Source organism: Pseudorca crassidens, chromosome 19 (assembly GCF_039906515.1).
Source record: "Pseudorca crassidens isolate mPseCra1 chromosome 19, mPseCra1.hap1, whole genome shotgun sequence".
Lineage (NCBI taxonomy): Eukaryota > Metazoa > Chordata > Mammalia > Artiodactyla > Delphinidae > Pseudorca > Pseudorca crassidens.
The window spans coordinates 12686836-12708519 of NC_090314.1; the positions used below are offsets into that span (position 1 = coordinate 12686836).

Sequence of the window (21684 nt, forward strand, 5' to 3'; positions counted from 1 at the left end):
CTCTACGTGTTTAGATCTATGTGTTTAGATCAGCAACCTGAGCCTTTCTGAGTGACCTTGATCTTGAGGGCATGGCTTCAAGTCCCAGATTATCAATGGCAATAAACATGCCTCTTGCTCACTAGGAGGAGCCCCTTTTGTGGAGGGCATCAGCATCTGCTATCTTTATGGTTCCTGCCTTGTGTTGGTCATCACCAGAGAGAGGGTGCACTGTGCTGTCCTATCCTGGACAAAGGTCTCCATGTTCAGCATGGATCTGCTTATCCAGGAAAGTCATTTAATGGGGGATTGGGGAAGCCACCCTGCTTGCTCTATAAAAGGCATACCAGCCATTCGAATATATTAACTGCTTAAAAAACTCAAGTCTATATATAGGTCCTTCCCTAATGTTAGCAGGGTTTGGGGCAAAAGTACAAACAGATGTAACACGTCTACCTAAATTATTTAAAATTATAAATCACTCCAACTGTTAATCTTAATATATTCTATTCTATCTTGACAAATATGCATCTTCAATGACATGGAAGACCAGGTTCAAATTTAGAATTCCTGGACTCCTCAGGCTTATGCATTTGAATGAGGTGCTGGTGGGAGCCCTGGCCCTGGGCCACCTGCCATCTTTTTCCATCTCTCTCTCCTGCACTAGGGATCTGTGTACACAGAAGCTCAAATGTCCAAGTGATGTGCCCCCTGCCCCAAACACAGCTGCCCCTTAGCCACTTCTAGGGATCCACAGACTCTGCCTTAGAGAAGATGGACCTGGGAAGAGCCCAGCCATTTGGGGAGGGAATTCTGGGGTCACAAGTTCCCAGAACTTGGTCCTGAAGGAGAGACACAGACACCATGTGGGCATGTCCCCTAGAACCTGTAGAAGGAATGTGGACAGAGCTGGGGTAGAGGTGCGCCTCTAATGTAAGGTGCCTATGCACAGGTGTAAGGGCGGTATTGTCTGCCTATCTCCCCTCTCCCCTCACGGGTGCAGGAACTGTGTCTGGCAGTATCCCCAGCACCTATCACGGTACCTGGATCTTAAAAGTCACATCCTATATAGGTGCTTAATGGAAAGGACGTCAGACACAGTTCCGCACACTTCACTTCATTTAAACTTTTAATAGCCATTATTGCAGACGAAGGCTGTGAGGTTCAAAGAGGTTAAATGACTCGCCCAAGGTCACACAGCTACAACAGACAGTGGCTGGATTTGCCAGCCACTACTAGCCTACTCTCTCGCCCTTCTTTTCATTAGTATTCTTTCTTTGCCTCTGTGCTGGGGCGGAGGGCCCGGAGCGGCCCCTGCACAAGGCCGGGCCTTCCCCGCCGCCACTCTCCTTCTCTTCCCTCTCCCCCGCCTTCCCTATTCAGCCTCCCCCTCCCCCACCCCCCCTACCCGCCTTGCTCCCACAGCCCGCTCCGCTCCTCCTTCAGCCTCCCCCTCGCGCCGCGCTCCCCAACCCCTCGCGAAGCCCCGCCCCTTCCCTCAGGGGGACGTCACGTGCCGCCCCATCCCCCCGCGCCTGCGCGCTGCTTATTTCCCGCTGTCAGGATGAGGAGGCGGAGGTCGGCGCTCGGGTCCGTCTCTGCCCGCGGCTGTGGCGGCGCCGGCGGCTCCAGCCTTAGCGGTTTCTCCCTGGGCGGCGGCGGCGGCGGCTCGGTCGACGCCTCCTCCGCCAGCTGAGCCTGTGGGAGCCCGGGACGCCGCTTCCCCGCCCATCCCCGCTCCCCGAGGCCGGCCGCCCGGCCATGGCGCAGCCGGGCCCGGCTCCTCAGCCTGACGGTGAGTCGCCCACCATGGCAGGCGCGGCGGGCGCGGCCTTCCCGGCGCCGGCGTCGCGGGGAGACCTCCGGGCGGCGGGAAGGGCGCGCGCAGGCCCCGGGGGTGACCCTGCCGGGCGGAGGCAGGAGCGCGCGGGTTCCGGCGCCGGCTGCGCGCGAGGGCGGTGCGGGGGCCTGGGCGGCAGTCGCTGGGGAGGGGGCGGGAGGTGCCGGCTTTAGCCCTGGCTGGGGTGGGGGTGGAGGGAGGGGCGTGAGGGGGCTGCTGGGGACCAGGCAGAAGCTGGGGAGCGTGGAGAGGGAGCTGCTGTGGGTAGCGGTGGGGCCGGCACGTGGGTTCTGCCCGTGGGGAGGATGGAAATCAGGAACATGTGCTATATTCGTTAAAGAAAAAAAAAATTGCTTAGGTAGTGGTGATGTGCCCTCCCCACGCCCCGCCCCCCATCCATGCCACTGAGCGCTTTGAGCTCAGTTTTGTGGCGTGAAACTGGTTGGGATCAGTAGCTGGATTTAGTAGCGTTCCTTGAGAGGCATTGTGGCTTAATGGTAAGTGCTGGGGCCTGGGCGTCTGCAGGACCTGGAGCCTTCACTAACAAGCACTATGCAGGTTTCTTAGCCTTTTTGAACTTGAGTATTCTCATGAAAAGAGGTTAATTCGAGCCTTTATATTTTACTTAGAAAGGAGGCAACATGTATTATGTAAACCGGTTAGTATTATTAAGGCGTTTTTTGGAAATAATGAGGAGAATGGTGAAGTCGAGGAAGCGTGTCTTTTATAGCACTTATATCCAAGGAAGGAAAAAGAGCCCCATCCTAATTAGTCCCAGGTGGTTGTCAGTCCTTCATGACCTTCTGGGAAATTGGCTTAAGCTCTGCTTCGGAGATTGACCACGTGGTTCCAGGTTTTACTACCTGGAGTTGTGTTTGGAAAGACTGTGCCTGGTCCTTGGCAAGGTACTGCTGTATCTGGGCGAGAGAGTTCTTTCAGGTGTATTTCTGTAATCAGCGTGTGTGCTTAGAATCTTGTGTGAGTGGAATGTCGGGATTTGGTGCTGGGCCCATGGTAGGTCCTTAAAAACCTGCCTTTGCCTAGGATTGTCTCTTAAAATAATCTTTCATGAAGACCTTACTCTCTTTTGTTGCCTTTGAGGAACCTGAAACAATGTTATCAGATTTTAATGCTAGCTGCTTTCTTGGAAGTGTGTTCCAAAGCCTTTTTGCCTCTAGTTTTAGGTTTTGTTAGTTGCCTAAGGAGACATGTCTGGTACCCACATCTGGAGTTGTGTAAGAATCTGGTTGCTGTTTCTGTTTCAGTAGAACAGAAGGGAGGCATTTCTGGTGGACTGTTAGAGGAAACAGGGATGTTTTCAGGCTACATTTTAATCCTCACCTTTTGCATTTGGTGTCAGGGAAGAAAACTTCCCGTTTCCACAAACACCTCTTTGTTTTTGCAGACAGAGGCAGAATAGAGAGAGCCCCAGTGGCTTCTGGTTCTGATCTGGAGGGGTAGGTATGCTTAGCTGGCAGCTGCCTTCTCTTGAGTTGCATGGAAACAAACGTCTAGGACGGCTCAGGTGACATGACAGTCTGGAATCAAAATTCCCTGCCTCTTTCTAGATGTGAAATGGTCTTCCTTGTAAATAGGCAGAAGTGACTAAGCACTTGAAAGAGGCTAGGAAAAATTAGCTTTAGGAAATCTTGTATTCTTAGTACAGGTTTATTCCCTGTTTTTCAAATCCTGTGACCGTGGGATGAGATTTAGTTTGCATAGATTGCAGTATTTATTTTCAGTTAATGTAGTAAATGAGCAGCCACAGCTACTGTTTACAGAAGGAGAGAGAATTCGGTGTATTTGAACGCTTTGTATCAGTGTCTTAGAAGTTCATCTTGGGGATTTAATTTTTCTCTTTGGCTGAACTTAACATAGATCACTTCTTAACACTTTAGCTTTAAGCATGCTTGAATTTCCTAGCCCTGCTGATATCAAAAAAAAACAAAAACAAAAAAACCAAACAGTTGCAGAATTCTTTTGAGTTAAACTGGCAGTAAAAGATAACTTTACTTTTTGACTTTAATCTAGCTTTTATCCCATTTTATTTATTTATTTGGCTGCACTGCGTGGCTTGTGTGCTCTTAGTTCCCTGACCAGGGATTGAACCCAGGCCCTCGGCAGTTAGAGCGCAGAGTCCTAACCACTGGACCTCCAGGGAATTCCCAGGTATCCCATTTTAGAGGCAGTTTTATTTTACATTGACATTGTTTTCTTTTCCTTCTTTGACATAGGTTTATTTTTCATGGAGATATCGTAGATTAAGAAAAGAATTCATTTGTGTGTAAATCGACAGGGTAAAACGTAATAATTTTCTTTTAATTCTCTTTAATTTTTTCTTTTGTAAGTTTTTCGAAAACTATTTTTTTGATCATGCATCTTAGTTTACTCGTTCAGAACAAAGGTAACTTTAATAGTCAAAAAAATTTCAGCTTATTATTTCATTTTACCTTGATAATTCAAAGACTATATAGAATGTAAAATTTTTAAAATTTTAATATTTTTAAATCTAAGTTAAACTCTATCTTAGAAGCATTTGCTCTGATTTTACTTCATTTCTTTTTTATTTAAAAACACTGTATTCTAAAATCCTTCCATTAAAAAAGTATGGCTATTAAGAAGTGTGTCTCCTCCCATCTCCCAAAAGAAACCAGTATTAAGTTTTCTATCCTTCTTGACTTTTTTCTATAGTTAACACAGACATGCTACCTTTTTCCCCTGAAATGGACATGCTTTACATACATAGGTCTGCAACTTGTCTATTTTGCTTATAAGTGTTAGCTATAATTATCATATACTTGTAAATGGTTATGTGGCCATATAATGTGCTATAGACACTGCATGCATTATTTCAGGAAATCTTCTTATCAGTGAGGTGGGTACTATTATAATATTGTTCCTGTTTTATTGATGAGGAAACTGAAGCACAGAGAAGTTGAAAGTGCCTAGAGTTACATAGCTAGAAGTGAGGGGAGCCAGGATTCAAATCCAGGTCACCTGATGCCAGAGCCCTCGATCTGTTTACTAGATCGTGGACTACTTTCCAGTTCAATGTTATAGATCTATCTCATTCTTGTTAAAGAATGTTCTGTCATACGCATGTACCACACATGATTTATTTGCCTATATCTTTATTGATGTTTTAATTTTTTCATTATAAGCAGTTCTGTAATAAATATTCTTGTACATATTTTTCAGGTACTTTTGCTTTTACTTCTGTAAGACTGTGAATTAAAGGGCATGAGCTCTGAGTGAATTAAATTTTAATAACCATTGCTAGCTTACTCTCAAAAAGTATCAATTTACATACCTGCCAATAGTATATGAGAGGGTGGATTTCCTCTACACTTTTACAAACCCTGGATAATGTCAGTTGTTTTAAGTTTGTATCTTGTGATAGACAAAAAAAAAAAAAGGTATTCTTCAGTTAACAAATGTTTGTGTGCCCAGTCTAGACCAAGCCTTATGCTAGGCCCTAGGAAATAAAATGACGAAGAAACCCAAACCCAGTCCCTGTTCCTAGGTGGTGAATCAGAAGGCCGTTAATTAGATAATCCCACAGACAAGTACAAAACTGCTCAACAAATATGAGCGTGTACTACTGGCCAGGCACAATTCTAGATATTTGAAATACATCACTGGGCAACACAGATAATAAATAACCCTGCCCTAGTGTGGGAGAAACAGATATTAAACAACAAACATAAGCAAAACATATGGATTGTTAGGTGATAAGTGCTATGGAAAAAAGAAAAAATAGAGCAGGGTAAAAGGAATGGGGATAGGCTGGTTTTAAATAGGGTGGTCAGAGTAGCCTTATTGCATAGATGACATTTGACCAGAGACTTGAAGGTGATAGAAGAGGTAATATGAGGATATCTGGAGGAAGAGTGTTCCAGACATAGGGATCAATTCTTGCGAATGCCTTAGGGAAGGAATGTGTGTGGCATGTTTGAGGGATGGCATGGAGGTCAGTGTGGCTAGAATGAAATTATTGGGGCAGTGGGTGGAAGGAGGTGGGAGAGGAAGGGAGAAGAGAGTAGTAGAATATGAGGTGAAAGGTAATGGGGTGGTGGCAGGTCTTCTGGGCTCTAGAAGCATTGCAAAGATTGGCTTTCACTATGGGGAATCATTAAAAATGTTTTGAGCAGAGGAGTGATGTGATCTGACATAACATTTAAAAAAAAAAAAAAACCACTCTGGTTGGTAGATTGGCAGTAGAGTAAAGGAAGGCAAGGGAGGCATTAATCCAGGAAAAAGATGATGAGGCTGAGACCAGGGTGCATTGGTGGAGGTTATATTTCGAAGGCATGGCCAACAGTATTTAGATTAGGTATGGGATGCAAAAGAGAGAGGTAGTCGAGGATCATTAGGAGGTTTTTGGGCTGAGCAGCTGTGAGAGGTACACAATGCTGTAATTGAGGAATTTGACCCATTTAGTTAGTCCAGGAAAGGTTTCTGAGGAAGTGGTCCTAGAGCTGAGATCCAGTGGATGAGCAGGAGTCCCTTTTTGGAAGAAGCAGGATGAGTAAGATGACTGAAGAAAGGTCAGTGTGCCTGGGTAGAGATGATGAGAGGGTCAAATAGGTATAGGCTGGCCTGAGTGGGCTTTACTGTTAGAGCTCTAAGGGAAGCCACTGAACGGTTTTAAGTAGGTAAAATGATGGCTTTTTAATTTGTACTTTCCTGATAGTAATTATATATATTTATTTTTTCTTTTGTTGTGCAGAAAGCTTCAATTTTTATGTAGACCTGATCACTTTTTAAAAAAACATTTATTTTTATTTGGTTGTTCCAGGTCTTAGTTGTGGCATGTGGGCTCCTTAGTTGCAGCTCGTGGGCTCCTTAGTTGCGGCATGCATGTGGGATCTAGTTCCTCAGCCAGGGATTGAACCCGGGCCCCCTACATTGGGAGCATGGAGTCTTAACCAGTGCGCCACCAGGGAAGTCCTTTGACCATTTTAAAAAATTAATAGTTTCTGGGTTTCTTAGGAAGACCTCTTTTTATTAAAAAAACAAAAAACAACCAAAAAAACCCCAACAACAACGAAAACATCTCATTTTCACCACTTTCATAGCTTCATCTCTTATATTTAGTACTTTAGACCATCTGGAATTTATTTTTAAATTTAACAGGTAAAGTTTAATATAAAGAATTATTAACTAAACAGGAGATTACCTAAGAGAAAAAAAAAAACCCTAAAGAATACAGGAATAGTAGATACAGGGAGCAGCTACTGCCTCAAGGCTAAGGCAGAGCACCTAGGGAAGGAACAAATCTTCAAGAGGCTGCTCCCAGAACTGAAATCCAGACTTTGTTGGAGAGGGTACAGCTGTGGCCCTCTGAAGGGCAGTGATCATTGAGGGACCACGTCTGTAGAACTTCCTGGAAAGCTGCTTTCTGGCTTGCTGGGGAAAGCTGCCTGCATCTGGAATTTATTTTTGATGTGATATAGTGTTCTAACTTTATTTTTCTTCCAAGTGGATAAAGCCAATTTTTTAAAAAAAAATATTTATTTTATTTATTTATTTTTGGCCGTGTTGGGTCTTCGTTGCTGTGCACGGGCTTTCTCTAGTTGAGGCGAGTGGGGGCTACTCTTCGTTGCGGTGCGCGGGCTCCTCATTGCGGTGGCTTCTCGTTGTGGAAAACGGGCTCTAGGCACTCCGGCTTCAGTAGTTGTGGCTCGCGGGCTCTAGAGCGCAGGCTCAGTAGTTGTGCTGCACGGGTGTAGTTGCTCCGCGGCATGTGGGATCTTCCCGGATCAGAGCTCGAACCCGTGTCCCCTGCATTGGCAGGTGGATTCTTAGACACTGTGCCACCAGGGAAGCCCAAGCCAATTGTTTTAATACCATTTATTCAATAATCCATATATTTGGTTTGTTTATTATTACTTGATAAATCTCCCAACTACTAAACTTGATCAGAAACACAAAAGCCCTGAGCTTACCCCACAGTCTGACTAACACAGTCTCACTAACACAGACTGACACAGTCTGCCCCAGCACACAGTAGCCTGGGATTGTGTAATAATCCTTTAATTTGTATGTCTTACCTGACTACCTGTGGATGGAACTGCCTTTGACTCTTAAGGGCTCTGATTTCTAAAATATCTTGAGTACATCATATACTAGGTTTTTATTCAGTGAAATTTCATGTGCTCTTTTTGTATAATCAGTCATTACATTGAGTTTAGTCTTCATAGGAATATTTAGTAAACAATTCTGTTTATTTTTGTGTAGGACAGCTGTGCCAGGTAATGCGGAAGGGCTGTGGAAATGAACGAGATATAGTTCTGATTTCAGGAATTTTATGATCTAGTGGAGGGAATGGGCTTTAGGCACACTAATGTGAAATGAGGAGGCGCCTAGTGACAGTAGATAGTTCTCTGTTGGATCACAGGGGAAACTTACTACAAGTAGAACAGGGAGAGCTATGAAGGAAGGTGCCTTTGTTCAGTTTTCTCATTAGATACTTGAATCTCTTCCAAGTGGTAGACTAATTTCTGTTTGAATGCCTCTGGAGAGAGAAGGAACTCACGACATCCTAGTTTTGACTAGTTCTAATGTTTTGGTTATCCTTTAATTAAGTGGAAATTTGCCTCACCATTACTTTTACTCACTGCAGATGTATTTAACCTATAGAGAGTAGTAGATATAGAGACATATCCCTGAAAAGAATCTTAAAGACTATCTTCCCTCATTTTAGAGATCAGGAAGTTAAGGACTAAAGAAGCAGAAGTGATGTGCATTGTAGCAGAGCCAACAGTAGAATTTAGTAGTAGAGTGGGGTTGTCACCTGTCTTCTGGTTACTGCTTCTGTTTATGTAGAATGAACTTTCTCTAGCTGCATCATTATGACATTGCTAAAAAGGAATCATAGAATGGATGTAACTTGATTACAGTCAGAACGCATGAGACTTTTTCTTTTTTTTTTTTAATATTTATTTACTTATTTGGCTGCGCTGGGTGTTCGTTGTGGCACGTGGGATCTTGGTTGCCGCATGCGGGATTTTTTAGTTGTGGCATGTGGGCTCTTAGTTGCGGCATGTGGGATCCAATTCCATGACCAGTGATCGAACCCGGGCCCCCTGCATTGGGAGCCTGGAGTCTTAACCACTGGACCACCAGGGAAGTCCTGAGACTTCCTTGATAATTATTTATTTTTCAATAATTGTAGATGCTGGAGGAACTGCCCCTGAGAAGGGAGAACCTGAAGTTATCAAGGAGAAAATAAATATGGACTAGATCTCTGAGGAATTAAGAGCAGATAAGATGCATCAAGAGCTTGAGTGTCAGGAGGAGAGACAGGGATCTCATCCTCCAAAACAGAAGGGAAAAAGGAAAGGATGTGTGAGAAAGAAAGGTAGAGAAAACTCTTGAGGTAGAAGAGAAACTGACTAAATATAAGTGTAGTCTCCATTCATTTATTCAACATATATGATTTGAGTATGAACTACGAACAGGGTAGACAAGGTGCCTGTCCTCATGGAAGTTGTTGTTTTGCAACCTTTATTACAGATGAGATTGTTTATACTTGGCTGGGTTCCTCATCTTAAGCACAGAACACAGAAAATAATTTGGCTATGTTCCCAGTTATCCTAAAGGTGATATAACCAGTACCATTTTAGATGCACAGGAGAGAAGTTAATTCATTATGTACATTGAATACCTTGGGCATTAGGATTTAACTCTGTCATGGAACCTGGGTTGAGAAAGGCTGTTAGAATAATAAGTACAGGGTATGATTGGGTCCTTATTGTGGGAAGTCCAATGGGGTGGGGGTGGGGGAACCATGATGTGGGTTACTATTCCATTGGTTAAGTGTATGAAAAATCAATACAAACTTGATAGTTACCATTTAGTCCCAAATTGATGTCTACTTGATTGCTTTCTCTAAGCTCCTGCTATATTTATTATTTATAAATAAACTGCTGCTGCCCACCTGGCCTCCCCCCCTCCCCCATCTAGATATTATATTCTCAGCTTTCTTAGCTACTATGGAATAGAGTCTGCCTGACACTACTTCTGTCTTTCATTTTATTGTGAACCTAGTAAGCCTCAGTAGACAGTTACAGAAGGGCCATTAACAGGTTAGATCCATCTCTATTGCAAAAATTTGTTCTGCATTTACTCCTGACAGATGAAATCCAGTCTTCCTAGAACATGGCCACTTTTTGTGGTAACTGTATTAGTAAATTCTTAACTTTGTTGGGCTGAAATCACTTCCCTACAACTTCTACACCATGGTTCTGGCCTCGTGAATGAGTCAAAATTAGTCTCTATTTTCTCTTCCACACAAAGGGTCTTCAGATACTTAAAGAGCTTGCTTCCATCTTGGCAGTTCCTCATGTGAGGATTCTGTACCCTCTCCATTCTTTGCAGCTTCTTTTGCTTGGCTAGCCAGATGTCCTAATACCATGTAGTTTGCTAGTGCTCTTCCTAAAATGGTGTCCCTAATATTAGTGGAATATTCCAGACATGGAATCTATGTGACTCGTGCAACAAACAGCAAAGATTTTTTGATCAAAACTCTCAACTCTTTTTGATGTATGCTAACGTTCCCTCAAATTTGTTTGATTTCTCTGTATCATATGAGTTCATAATAAAATGGAAGCTGTGATTTATTGAGGTGTTCTGTGCCTTGCACTGTGTTGTGTTTTTTTTAAAATTAGAGTAGTTTTATTTTCATAGCAAAATTGAACAGAAAGTACAGAGAGTTTTCTTATACCCCCTCCCTGTCAGACTCCCTGACCATCAACATTCCACACCAGTGTGGTACATTTTTAAACAATCGAACCTGCACATCATTATCATCCAAAGTCCATCACTTACATTAGTGTTCACTCTTGGTGTTGTACATTCTGTGGGTTTGGACAAACATGCAATGCATCTATCCATTGACCGTTGTAATATCATATAGAACAGTTTCACTGCCTTAGAAATGCCGTGTTCTACCTCCTCATCCCTCTTTTCCCCTGAATGCTTGGTAAACACTGATCTTTTTACTGTCTCCATGGTTTCTCCCTTTTACAGAATGTTATATAGTTGGAATCTTACAGTTATGTAGCCTTTTTCATATTGGCTTCTTTCACTTAGTAATATACATTTAAGGTTTCTTCATGTCTTTTTGTGGCTTGGTAGCCCAATTCTTTTTTTAGCACTGATTAATATTTCATTGTCTAGATGTACCAGTTATTCAGTTATTGAAGGACTTCATGATTGCTTCCAAGTTTTAGCCGTTATGAATAAATTACTATAATGCAGATTTCTGTGTGGATCTAAGTTTTCCACTCATTTGGCTAAATATTAAGGAGTGTGATTGCTGAATTATATGGTAAGAGTATGTTGAAGTGGCTGTACCATTTTGCATTCCCACCAGCCACAAATGAGCATTCCTGTTGTTCCACTTTTTCCAGCATTTGGCAAGTGTCTGTGTTTTGGATTTTAGCCATTCTAGTAGTGGTATCTCATTGTTTTAATTTGAGGTTCCCTAAAGACAGATGATGTTGAGGTTATTCACTATCTGTATATCTTCTTTTGTGAGGTGTCTGTTCAGAATTTTTGCTTAACTTTTAATGAGGTTGTTAATTTTCTTATTGTTTAGTTTTAAGAGTGCATTGTGTATTTTGGATAACTGGACTTTATCAGATATGTCTTTTGCAAGTATTTTCTCCAAATCTGTGGCTTGTCTTTGCCCTTGACAGTGTTTTTCACAAACAGAAGTTTTAAATTTAATGAAATCCAACTTATAATTATTTCTTTCATAGATCATGCCTTTGGTGCAGTATCTAAAAAGTCATTGCCATAACCCAAGGTCATCTAGATTTTCTACTATGTTTCACTCTAGGAGTTTCATAGTTTTGCATTTTACATTTAGGTCTGTGACTCATTTTGAGTTATTTTTTTTGTAAAGGGTGTAAAGTCTGTAGCTAGATTTTTTTCTTTCATTTTTGCATGTGGATATCCAGTTGTTCCAGCACCATCATTTGTTGAAAAGACTGTCCTTTCTCCATTGAATTGCCTGTCCTTCTTTGTCACAGATCAGTCTGCTATATTCGTGGATCTATTCCTAGGCTCACCATTCTGTTCCATTTATATATTTGTGTATTCTTTCATAGATGTGATTTTAAATTTCTTAATTAAAAGATTTTTTGTGTCAAAAATAACAAATGTTTGTTAAAAATTTATAAATGTATAATATGAAGGGAAAAGTCCATATAAGCTCATAAGCTCACCCCTCAGAGATAAACACTGATAAGGGTCTGGTAGGTATTTTTCTGGTTTTTTAAAAAGAAATGTGTATTCTGATGATTTAAAAGTGGAATCCTGCTATATACGCTCTTCTCAACCTTCCTTTTTCTTTATTTGTTTTTGATATAGATAATGTCATCATTTTTGAAATAGATCATTTTTGTGGCTGTATAATACAGATACACTATAATTTTTTAAAGTAAGTCCCCATTAATGAATATTTCTGCCGTTATTATAAAACTTCAGCTAATATCCTTGTACCTGTCTTCACAGGCTCATGTGAGTGTTTTTGTGTTATAAGTTCCTTGAACCAAAATTACTGAGTCAAAGAATATGAACGTTTAAAAATTTAATGGCAGGACTTCTCTGGTGGTCCAGTGGCTAAGACTCCCCTCTCCCAATGTAGGGGGTCTGGCTTCGATCCCTGCTCAGGGAACTAGATCCTGCGTGCATGCCTCAACCAAGAGTCCAAATGCCATAACTAAAGATCTCATGTGCTGCAACTAAGACCCGGCGCAGCCAAAATAAATAAGTAAACATTTAAAAATTTAATGGCAAATGTCAAATTCTTTTTCAGAAAGGTTGGACAATTTACAGGCTCACCATCAGGGTATAAGAGAACTTATAGCTCCTTAATTTAAGAAATTATTTGCATATGGGGAAGTTGACCTCTTTATCATGTGTGTAGCAAATGTAGCAAAAATTTCCCCCATTTTGTTTTTTAATTTTGAGATGTTTTGGCATATGGGTTTTATCAGTTTTTTCCTTAATGGCTTCTAGGTTTCCTTCTACCTCTTTGTCTGTGTTACCTTCTAGTATTTACTTTTAAATGTTTGATCACTTTGGAATTTATTTTGATGTAAAGGCTGAGATAGGAATCTAGCTTTTACTCCTGTTTATTTTCAAATGGCTAGCCAGATAATATTGCACCATGTAGTGTTTAATCCATTTTTCTCAATTGATTTTGAAATGCCACCATTTATTATATGCTAAATATCCAGGAATACCTGAGTCCGTTTCTGAATAGTATTGTGTTTGATTGATTTATCTGTTCTGGTGTTATACCCATAGTTAAAATGACTTTTTTCCCTACTTTCTAATGTTTTAGTATTTTAAAGAGCCAGGAACCCTTCATTATTTATTTTCTAGAATTTTCCTGAACTATTCTTAGGTATTTACTAATTCAGATAAAATTTGAAATGATCACATTAAGTCTGCCCACCATGCTCCCCTCTACTGCCCCCTTCCCCCCCGCCCCCCAAAAAAAGACCTTAAAAAAACCCTCATTGATTTAGTTATAAACTAAGGAGAAAGGTGTATCTTTTTTTTTTTTTTTGCGGGCCTCTCACTGTTGTGGCCTCTCCCATTGCGGAGCACAGGCTCCGGACGCGCAGGCTCAGCAGCCATGGCTCACGGGCCCAGCCGCTCTGCGGCATGTGGGATCTTCCCGGCCCGCCACCAGGGAAGCCCATAGAAAGGTGTATCTTTAACAAGCATCTTTAGAGTGCCATAAAGCACTTTAAGTGCATTAATTATTTAATCCTCTGAATTCTTTAAGGTTGGTATTATCCGTATTTCACAATGAGGAAATGAAAGTTTAGTAAATTGCTCAGGATCCAGGTTCCCATGACTTTTTTTTACTATTTAAATTCCACCCACTATCTCTCAGGTTAGTTTTATTTAAGTAAACTCTCAGATCATTAAAAAAGGGGCAAAGTTAAAACAAAAACCCAAGTTGTGTGTGTGTGTGTGTGTGCTTTTTAAACCATAAAGTACAAAGAAAGTATAAAGAAAACTGGACTTATAATTCTATCCTTTGGAATATTTTGTCATTTTAGTGTATTTCTGGCCATGTTTTATATCAACAAATAAAATTTTTAACCAGCTGATCATATTGCACATGTGGTTTTGTATTCTGCTATTTTTATTTTAATTATGATGTAAAATATTTCTGTGTTGTAAGCTTTTCAAAAAACGTTGGTTTTAAAAGTCTAATTTATCATATATTTGTTATACATTAAGTTATAAAAATAACTTAATTATTTTCCTATTACTGCCTATTTGATTATTTGTAAGATCTTGCTATTAGTAAATAATTCTACAGGAGACATCTTTGGACATTAGTCTTTGATGTCATCTTTGATTATTTCCCAGAGAGTTCTGGGTCAAAAAATATGAGGTTTTGATATATTTATATATTGCTAAATTGCTTTCCAGATATCTCGTTCTAGTTTACATTTCTGCCATTAGTGCTGATGTCTTTTAGTGTCACCTCACCCTTGTTAACATTAAGTATAGACTTAATTATTACCAATAGCATAGGCAAAGTGGTATCTTATTTCTGTTTTAAGTTTCTAAATGCAACCTATAACAGCAATAAGATACCATTTTGGTGGGTGTGATTAGGCTTTAAAAAATGTATTGACCATTTGTTTTCTTTGTGCATTGCCTCTTCATGTCCTTTGCCATTTTCTTATTAATTTATAAATATCTTTATTTCATGGACATTGGCCTTCGTCTTTTATTTGTTACAGATATTGTCCAAGTTTATTCTTTCTCTTATTGCTAATGCATGGTATAGAGAAGCCTAAGAATTCTTTTGAACAAACTTGATAATGCTTTGATACCTTCAAAGACCTGCTTTATCTCAGTATCAATTAGATATCCACTTATACTTTCTTCGTTTTTTGTTTTTTCTGAAATTGTTGGCCTTTTTTTTTTTTTTTCAATATCATTTGAATTTTTAAGTTGTTTCTGTATGAGCTGTTTGTCAGGTTAGGACTTCCACATCTTTTATTAAGTCGTTAATTTTCTGTAAGCAGTTATTTTATAATTTTAGATAAAATTAATACTACCTATTGTAAACAATTTAGAAAATGCAGAAAAGCATAAAAAAATTACTCAAAGATAATATCCATTCACTTATTGATATGTTATCTTTCCAGGGTTTTTATATGTATATTTATTTTTTATTTTTTGGGTTGCATTGGGTCTTAGCTGCAGCATGCGGGATCTTCGTTGAGGTATGCGGGATCTTTCGTTGCAGTGTGCAGGCTTCTCTAGTTGTGGTGTGTGGGTTTTCTCTTCTCTAGTTGTGCGTGGCCTCCAGAGCATGTGGGCTCTGTAGTTTGTGGCACGTGGGCTCTCTAGCGAAGGTGTGTGAGCTCAGTAGTTGTGGCGCGTGAGCTTAGTTGCCCCACGGTGTGTGGGATCCTAGCTCCCTGACCAGGGATTGAACCCGCGTCCCCTGCATTGGAAGGTGGATTCTTTACCACTGGGCCACCAGGGAAGTCACTATATGTAATTAAAATATATGAAAAAAACGCTTTTAAAAGTTTAATGAAAATTCTAATATTTTTATAGGGTGTTGTTTCCACTTAAATTAAGTAATAAATGTTATTGTTAATGACTGCATAGTAATCCATTGTATGGATTCCATAACATGATTAACTAGGTCTCTCTTGGTATATATTTAAATTTTTTTTCCCATTGCAGTTAACACTGTAGTAAACATCCTGCTACATATATCTCTAAATATTTATGCAAATACTTATCTTAATAACCTTTGAAACAACTAATAAGGATTTATGTACATTAAAATTTTGATACTTGTGATATATATACATTTTGATGTATTATTTTGTATCAGGAATACCTCTCATAGCAATTGGAAATCCAATCCCTAGTGGCTTAAACAAGTAAAGGGTTTTTTTGTGTGTAGCAAGTTTAGAAGTAAAGCATTCCAAGGTTGGTTCAGTTGTTCAAGGATGTCCAAGTTCCTTCTATTTTTTTTCTTTCTTTTTTAAAAATATTTATTTATTTGGCTGCGCTGGGTCTTAGTTGCAGCATGTGGGATCTTTAGTTGTGGCACACGGGATCTTTAGTTTGTGGCATGCGGATCTAGTTCCCTGACCCGGGCTCAAACCTGGGCGCCCTGCATTGGGAGCACAGAGTCTTAACTGCTGGATCACCAGGGAAGTCCTCCTTCTATTTTCTGTTTTCCTCCAATGTGAGCCTGTTTGCTCACATCTTTATTATTTTTTACTTGCAGATTCACTTCTGATTTCCTCTTGGGAGTATTTATTCCTTTAAATCTTTTAGTGTTTTTTTTTTCTTTTTTCTTTTAGTATTTTCTTAGTTCTCTTTGTTGGGTTTTCTGTTTTAGGCACATGGATCATCCATATATTGGGCATTCTTTGTTTCTCATAGCTGTTTCCTTTTTCATTGCTTTACTTTTTTTCCTTTACTTTGTAATTCATTGAGATTATTTCAGGTCTTTTTGATCTCTAACAGAATTGATTAATGGATTTCCTAATGTTGGGACAGATTTTGTATACCTGAGGTAAACTCAGCTTGTTTGTGATGGATTGTTCTAGTATGTATCTAGGTTAGGTTTGCTAATGTTTTAACTTTTTTTTTTGCAAAATTACGTTCATAACTGAGATTGGCCTATAGTTTTACATTTTGGTACTACCTTGGGTTTTGGTGCCTTGATTATACTAGTCTAGTAAAATAAATTCGGAAACATTCCATCTTTTATTATGCTGAAGACAGGTTAAATAGCATAGGATATATTTATTCCTTGTAGATTTGATAGAATTTGTTACGGTCTCTTTCGAAAAGGTTTCATCTTGAAACTTGTATAGATACCTCATAATTTGGGGGGTCATTTTTCTGTTGTTAGACATTTGCTTTTTTTGACGTTTTGGAATTCTGATGCTTTAAAGAAGTCAACATTCTTGCAATTAAATCTTTTTTTTTTTTTTGGCTGTGTTGGGTCTTCGTTGCTGCACGTGGGCTTTCTCTAGTTGCGGTGAGCAGGGGCTACTCTTTCACTGAGGTGCACAGGTTTCTCATTTGCGGTGCTTTCTCTTGTTGCGGAGCATGGGCTCTGGGGGTGTGAGGTTCAGTAGTTGCAGCACGTGGGCTCAGTAGTTGTGGCATGCGGGCTTAGTTGCTCTGTGGCATGTGGGATCTTCCTGGACCAGGGATCAATCCTGTGTCCCCTGCATTGGCAGGCGGATTCTTAACCACAGCGCCACCAGGGAGTTCCTGCAATTAAATCTTCATGCATACTCATCATTATTACTTCTTTAGGATATATTTTTGGCAGTGAAATTGCTTGGTTGAAAAGTATACAGAATTTTAAGACTTTTGCTGTCGATTACTGCATAGTTATCTGTCTTGAAACATACCCTGGATTTGTTTTAATCAGGTATGGTAAGGGGACAGAATTTTAGGATTAGAAGGGACTTTTTTTTTTAATTGAAGTATAGTTGATTTACAGTGTTGTGTCAATTTCTGCTGTACAGCAAAGTGATTCATATATATATATTCTTTTTCATATTCTTTCCCATTATGGTTTTTTAAAAAATATTTATTTATTTATTTGGTTGCATTGGGTCTTAGTTGTGATAGGCGGGCTCTTTAGTTGTGGCTCGCCAGCTCCTTAGTTGCCACACGTGGGCTCCTTAGTTGTGGCTCACGGGCTCCTTAGCTGTGGCATGCGAACTCTTAGTTGTGGCATGCGTATGGGATCTAGTTCCCTGACCAGGGATCAAACCTGGGCCCCTGCATTGGGAGCACAGAGTCTTAACCATTGTGCCACCAGGGAAGTCCTCCATTATGGTTTATCACAGGATATTGAATATAGTTCCTTGTACTCTACAGTGGGACCTTGTTGTTTATCAGTTCTATATATGATAGTTTGCATCTGCTAACCCCAAACTCCCAATCCATGCATCTCCCACCCTGCTTCCCCTTGGCAACCACAAGTCTGTTCTCTATGTCTGTGAGTCTGTTTCTGTTTCATAGGTAAGTTCATTTGTGTCATGTTTTAGTTTCCATGTGTAAGTGATATCATATGGTATTTGTCTTTCTCTTTCTGACTTAACTTCACTTAGCATGATAATCTATAGTTGCATCCATGTTGCTGCAAATAGCATTATTTTATTTTTGTTAATGGCTGAGTAGTATTCCATTGTATATGTACCACATCTTGGTCCATTCATCTGTTGATGGACATTTAGGTTGTTTCCATGCTTTGGCTATTGTGAAAAGTGCTGCTATGAACATAGGGGTGTATGTATTTTTTTGAATTTTAGTTTTGTCCGGATATATGCCCAGGAGTGGGATTGCTGGATCATATGGAAGCTTTGTTTTTATTTAATTAATCAATTTATCTATTTTATTTTTGGGTCTTTGTTGCTGCATGTGGGCTTTCTTTAGTGGCGGTGAGTGGGCTTCTCATTGCAGTGGCTTGTTGCGGAGCATAGGCTCTAGGCTCACAGCCTTCGGTAGTTGTGGCTCGTGGGCTCTAGAGTGCAGTCTCAGTAGTTGTGGCACATGGGCTTAGTTGCTCCACGGCATGTGGGATCTTCCTGGACCAGGGCTTGAACCCATGACCCCTGCATTGGTGGGCGGATTCTTAACCACTGCGCCACCAGGGAAGCCCCTGATGTTTTTAGTTTTTTGAGGAACCTCCATACTGTTTTCCATAGTGGCCTCACCAACTTACATTCCCACCAACAGTAGGAGGGTTCCCTTTTCTCCACACCCTCTCCAGCATTTGTTATTTGTGGACTTTTTAATGATGGCTATTCTGACCAGTGTGAGGTGGTACCTCATTGTAGGTTTGATTTGTGTTTCTCTAATAATTAGTGATGTTGAGCATCTTTTCATGTGCCTTTTGGCCATCTGTATGTCTTCTTTGGAGAAATAACTATTTAGTTCTTTTGCCCATTTTTCGATTGGGTTGTTCGTTTTTTGTTGTTGAGTTGTATGAGCTGTTTGTATATTTTGGAAACTAAGCCCTTGTCAGTTGTATCGTTTGCAAATATTTACTCCCATTCCATAGGTTGTCTTTTCGTTTTGTTTATGGTTTCCTTTTGGAAGGGACTTTTTACCTGTCTTCTGGTGTTTCACTTTGTATCTGAAGTTCTCAACCCTTCCTATCAGTTTATAACAGATTTCTTACCTTTGTCACTATTGACATTTTGCGCTGTATTATTCTTTGTTGTGTATGACTGTCCTGTACATTGTAGGATGTTAAATAAGCAGCATCTTTGGCCCCTACCCACTAGATGCCAGTACCCTTACCTATGCACCCCCCCCCGACCCCACCCCTGGTTATGACAACCAAAAATGTCTCCAGACATTGTCAAATATCCTCTGGGAAGCAAAATCACCTCCAGTTGAGAACCACTGGTTTATAACAAAATGCTTTAGAATGCACTGTTACCATTCTGATAAAGTTATACAAATGACTTAAAAAAAACAAACCCTAACAGTATAATGCCTTTAGTGTGAAGGAAAATAACTTATAATTAAGTATATATATTTCAACATGTAAATTAATATGTGACTAAATAAAAGAGCCACCCCTAGAAGGTGGTATTACACTTGTTTATAAGTCCTATATTAATCACTATTAAATACTTATAGTCACAGGGAAATCTTTCTAGGCCATGGCAGGTCAGTGTTTGAACCCAGCTCTGCCACTTCCTAGCGGTGCAACAATAGGCATTTTACTTAATTTCTCAGTATGTTTTCTCACCTATAACTGGGGATGGTATGCCTACTTTATGGTTTGTTTTGAAAGTTTAATGAGCCAGTGTATAAAATAACTTGCCTAAGAGCTATATGTAAATTATATAATCCTTGCTACAACCCTAGAAGATAGTACTATTCTAGTCCCCATTTTTACAGGTAGAGAGAAGGAACCAGTTTATAAGTGGCAGAGCTGGGATTCAAACATTAATTCCAGAGCCTGTGCTTTCAACTATTATGCTGTACGGCTTCCCATATAATACCTGATGAATAGGGGATACTTAACTGTTAGTTCCTGTTATTTAATTCTTTTTTCTAGCTTTGAGAGACACCCCCTCACCCTCCTCCCCATGTCATTAACATCAGCGCTCTCTCCTGGAAATTTTTTTACCTACTGGTTTCTCATTTCCCCTTCAGGGACATATAATTAATCTTCTTCACCCACACTTAGGATAACTATTTATCAAAATTCTGATGCCTTTCTATGTATGACTTTGATATTTCTGAAAGGCTCATAAATAATGCATTCAACTTCCCTTATAAATAAAATATAATGCTTGTCTTTTTATTATTTATTTATGAAGAACTTCTTTTCTGATAAATAACTTCTAATATCAGCTGTGTGGTTATATTGTAGCCTTTTTATAACACAAGTGTAGGGAGATAAGAAATTACATCTACATTTTAGGTTTTCCATGTTACAATGAAGGACAGTATGTACATAGGGAATTTGATTTGTTTTACAGTATAATCATATATGGTTCCAAGAGGTATCATATGTTGTGTTAGGCTTGACTTGTTCCTATGTAAACGATAAAAAAAAAAAAATCTTCAAAAAAAAATCTTCAGAATATTCTGAGCAAATTTTCATTTTATATTAAAGGAATTTGGTAACCAGAAGTAATTAAATTTTTAATTAATAGTTCTCCACTGTGAATTGTATGTGTGAATATGTATAATGCCCCTTTATATGGAATGGTGGAGGGATGGTTTTATGGGCACATTATTTTTCAGCTGATTTAGACTTAAGCCCTCAAACACAGAAATGGTAAGACTTTAAAAAAAAAAAAGCAAACTTAGTCTTTTATATGGAATTGTTTAAACACTTGAAAAGTAAAGAGTTTAGTATGTAGACCCACCACCCTCTCTCTGTGTATCATGATTATCAATGCATGGCGGGTCTTGTTTCACCTATAGCCCTCCCCACCTTCCCTCCTGGATTTTTTGTTGTTGTTGTTGTTTTGTTTTTTAATTAATTAATTTATTATGGCTGCATTGGGTCTTCGTTGCTGCACGTGGGCTTTCTCTAGTTGGTTGAGCAGGGGCTACTCTTCGTTGCAGTGCACGGGCTCTAGGTGTGCAGGCTTCAGTAGTTGTGGCTTGCGGGCTCCAGTAGTTGTGGCTTACAGGCTTAGCTGCTCTGTGGCATGTGGGATCTTCCCGGACCAGGGATTGAACACGGGTTCCCTCCATTGCAGTGGTTAAGAATCTGCCTGCCAATGGAGGGGACCCGTGTTCAATCCCTGGTCCGGGAAGATCTGTGGCACGTGGGACACGGGTCCCCTCCATTGGCAGGCAGATTCTTAACCACTGCACCACCAGGGAGGTCCCCCCTCCTGGATTTTTTAATAGCAAAACTCAGACATTAGATGATTTCATTTGGAAACATTTTAGTATATATGTAAACATAAAATGCAATACTACTATATCACCTAAAAACAGTAACTAATTCTTTAGTGTTTCTGAATATCTAGTCAGTGTTGAAATTTCCTCAGTTGTCTCAACTTAAAAAAAAAAATTGTTCAAATCAGGATCCAAAATAAAAGCTATCCTTAAGATTGGTTGGTGTGTCCTGTCTGTTTTTTTCCCTTACAATTTGTCTGTTGAAGAAATCCACCCTGTAGATTGTTCACACCTGGAATTTCCTAATTGCATCCATGTTGTGTTGGTCTCCATATTCTTGTGCCTTCTGTGTTTCCTCTAAATCGGTAGTTTGATCTAAAGTAGTGATTAGGTCCAGGTTTTTGTTTGTTTGAAATACGGTTTTATGTGTTATATTTTTTGGT

At 39.9% G+C, this 21684-nt stretch overlaps 1 protein-coding gene across 2 annotated transcripts in view; it reads left to right on the top strand.

The window, feature by feature from the left end:
- Positions 1-1528: 1528 nt before the first annotated feature.
- The window catches only part of RABEP1 (rabaptin, RAB GTPase binding effector protein 1), a 103902-nt gene continuing 83746 nt past the window's right edge, over positions 1529-21684 (top strand). For both annotated transcript variants that reach the window (XM_067715657.1, XM_067715658.1), the window contains exon 1: positions 1529-1774. In XM_067715657.1, coding sequence (XP_067571758.1) covers positions 1741-1774 — 34 coding nt within the window. In that variant the 5' untranslated portion in view covers positions 1529-1740. The remainder of the gene's footprint in view (positions 1775-21684) is intronic.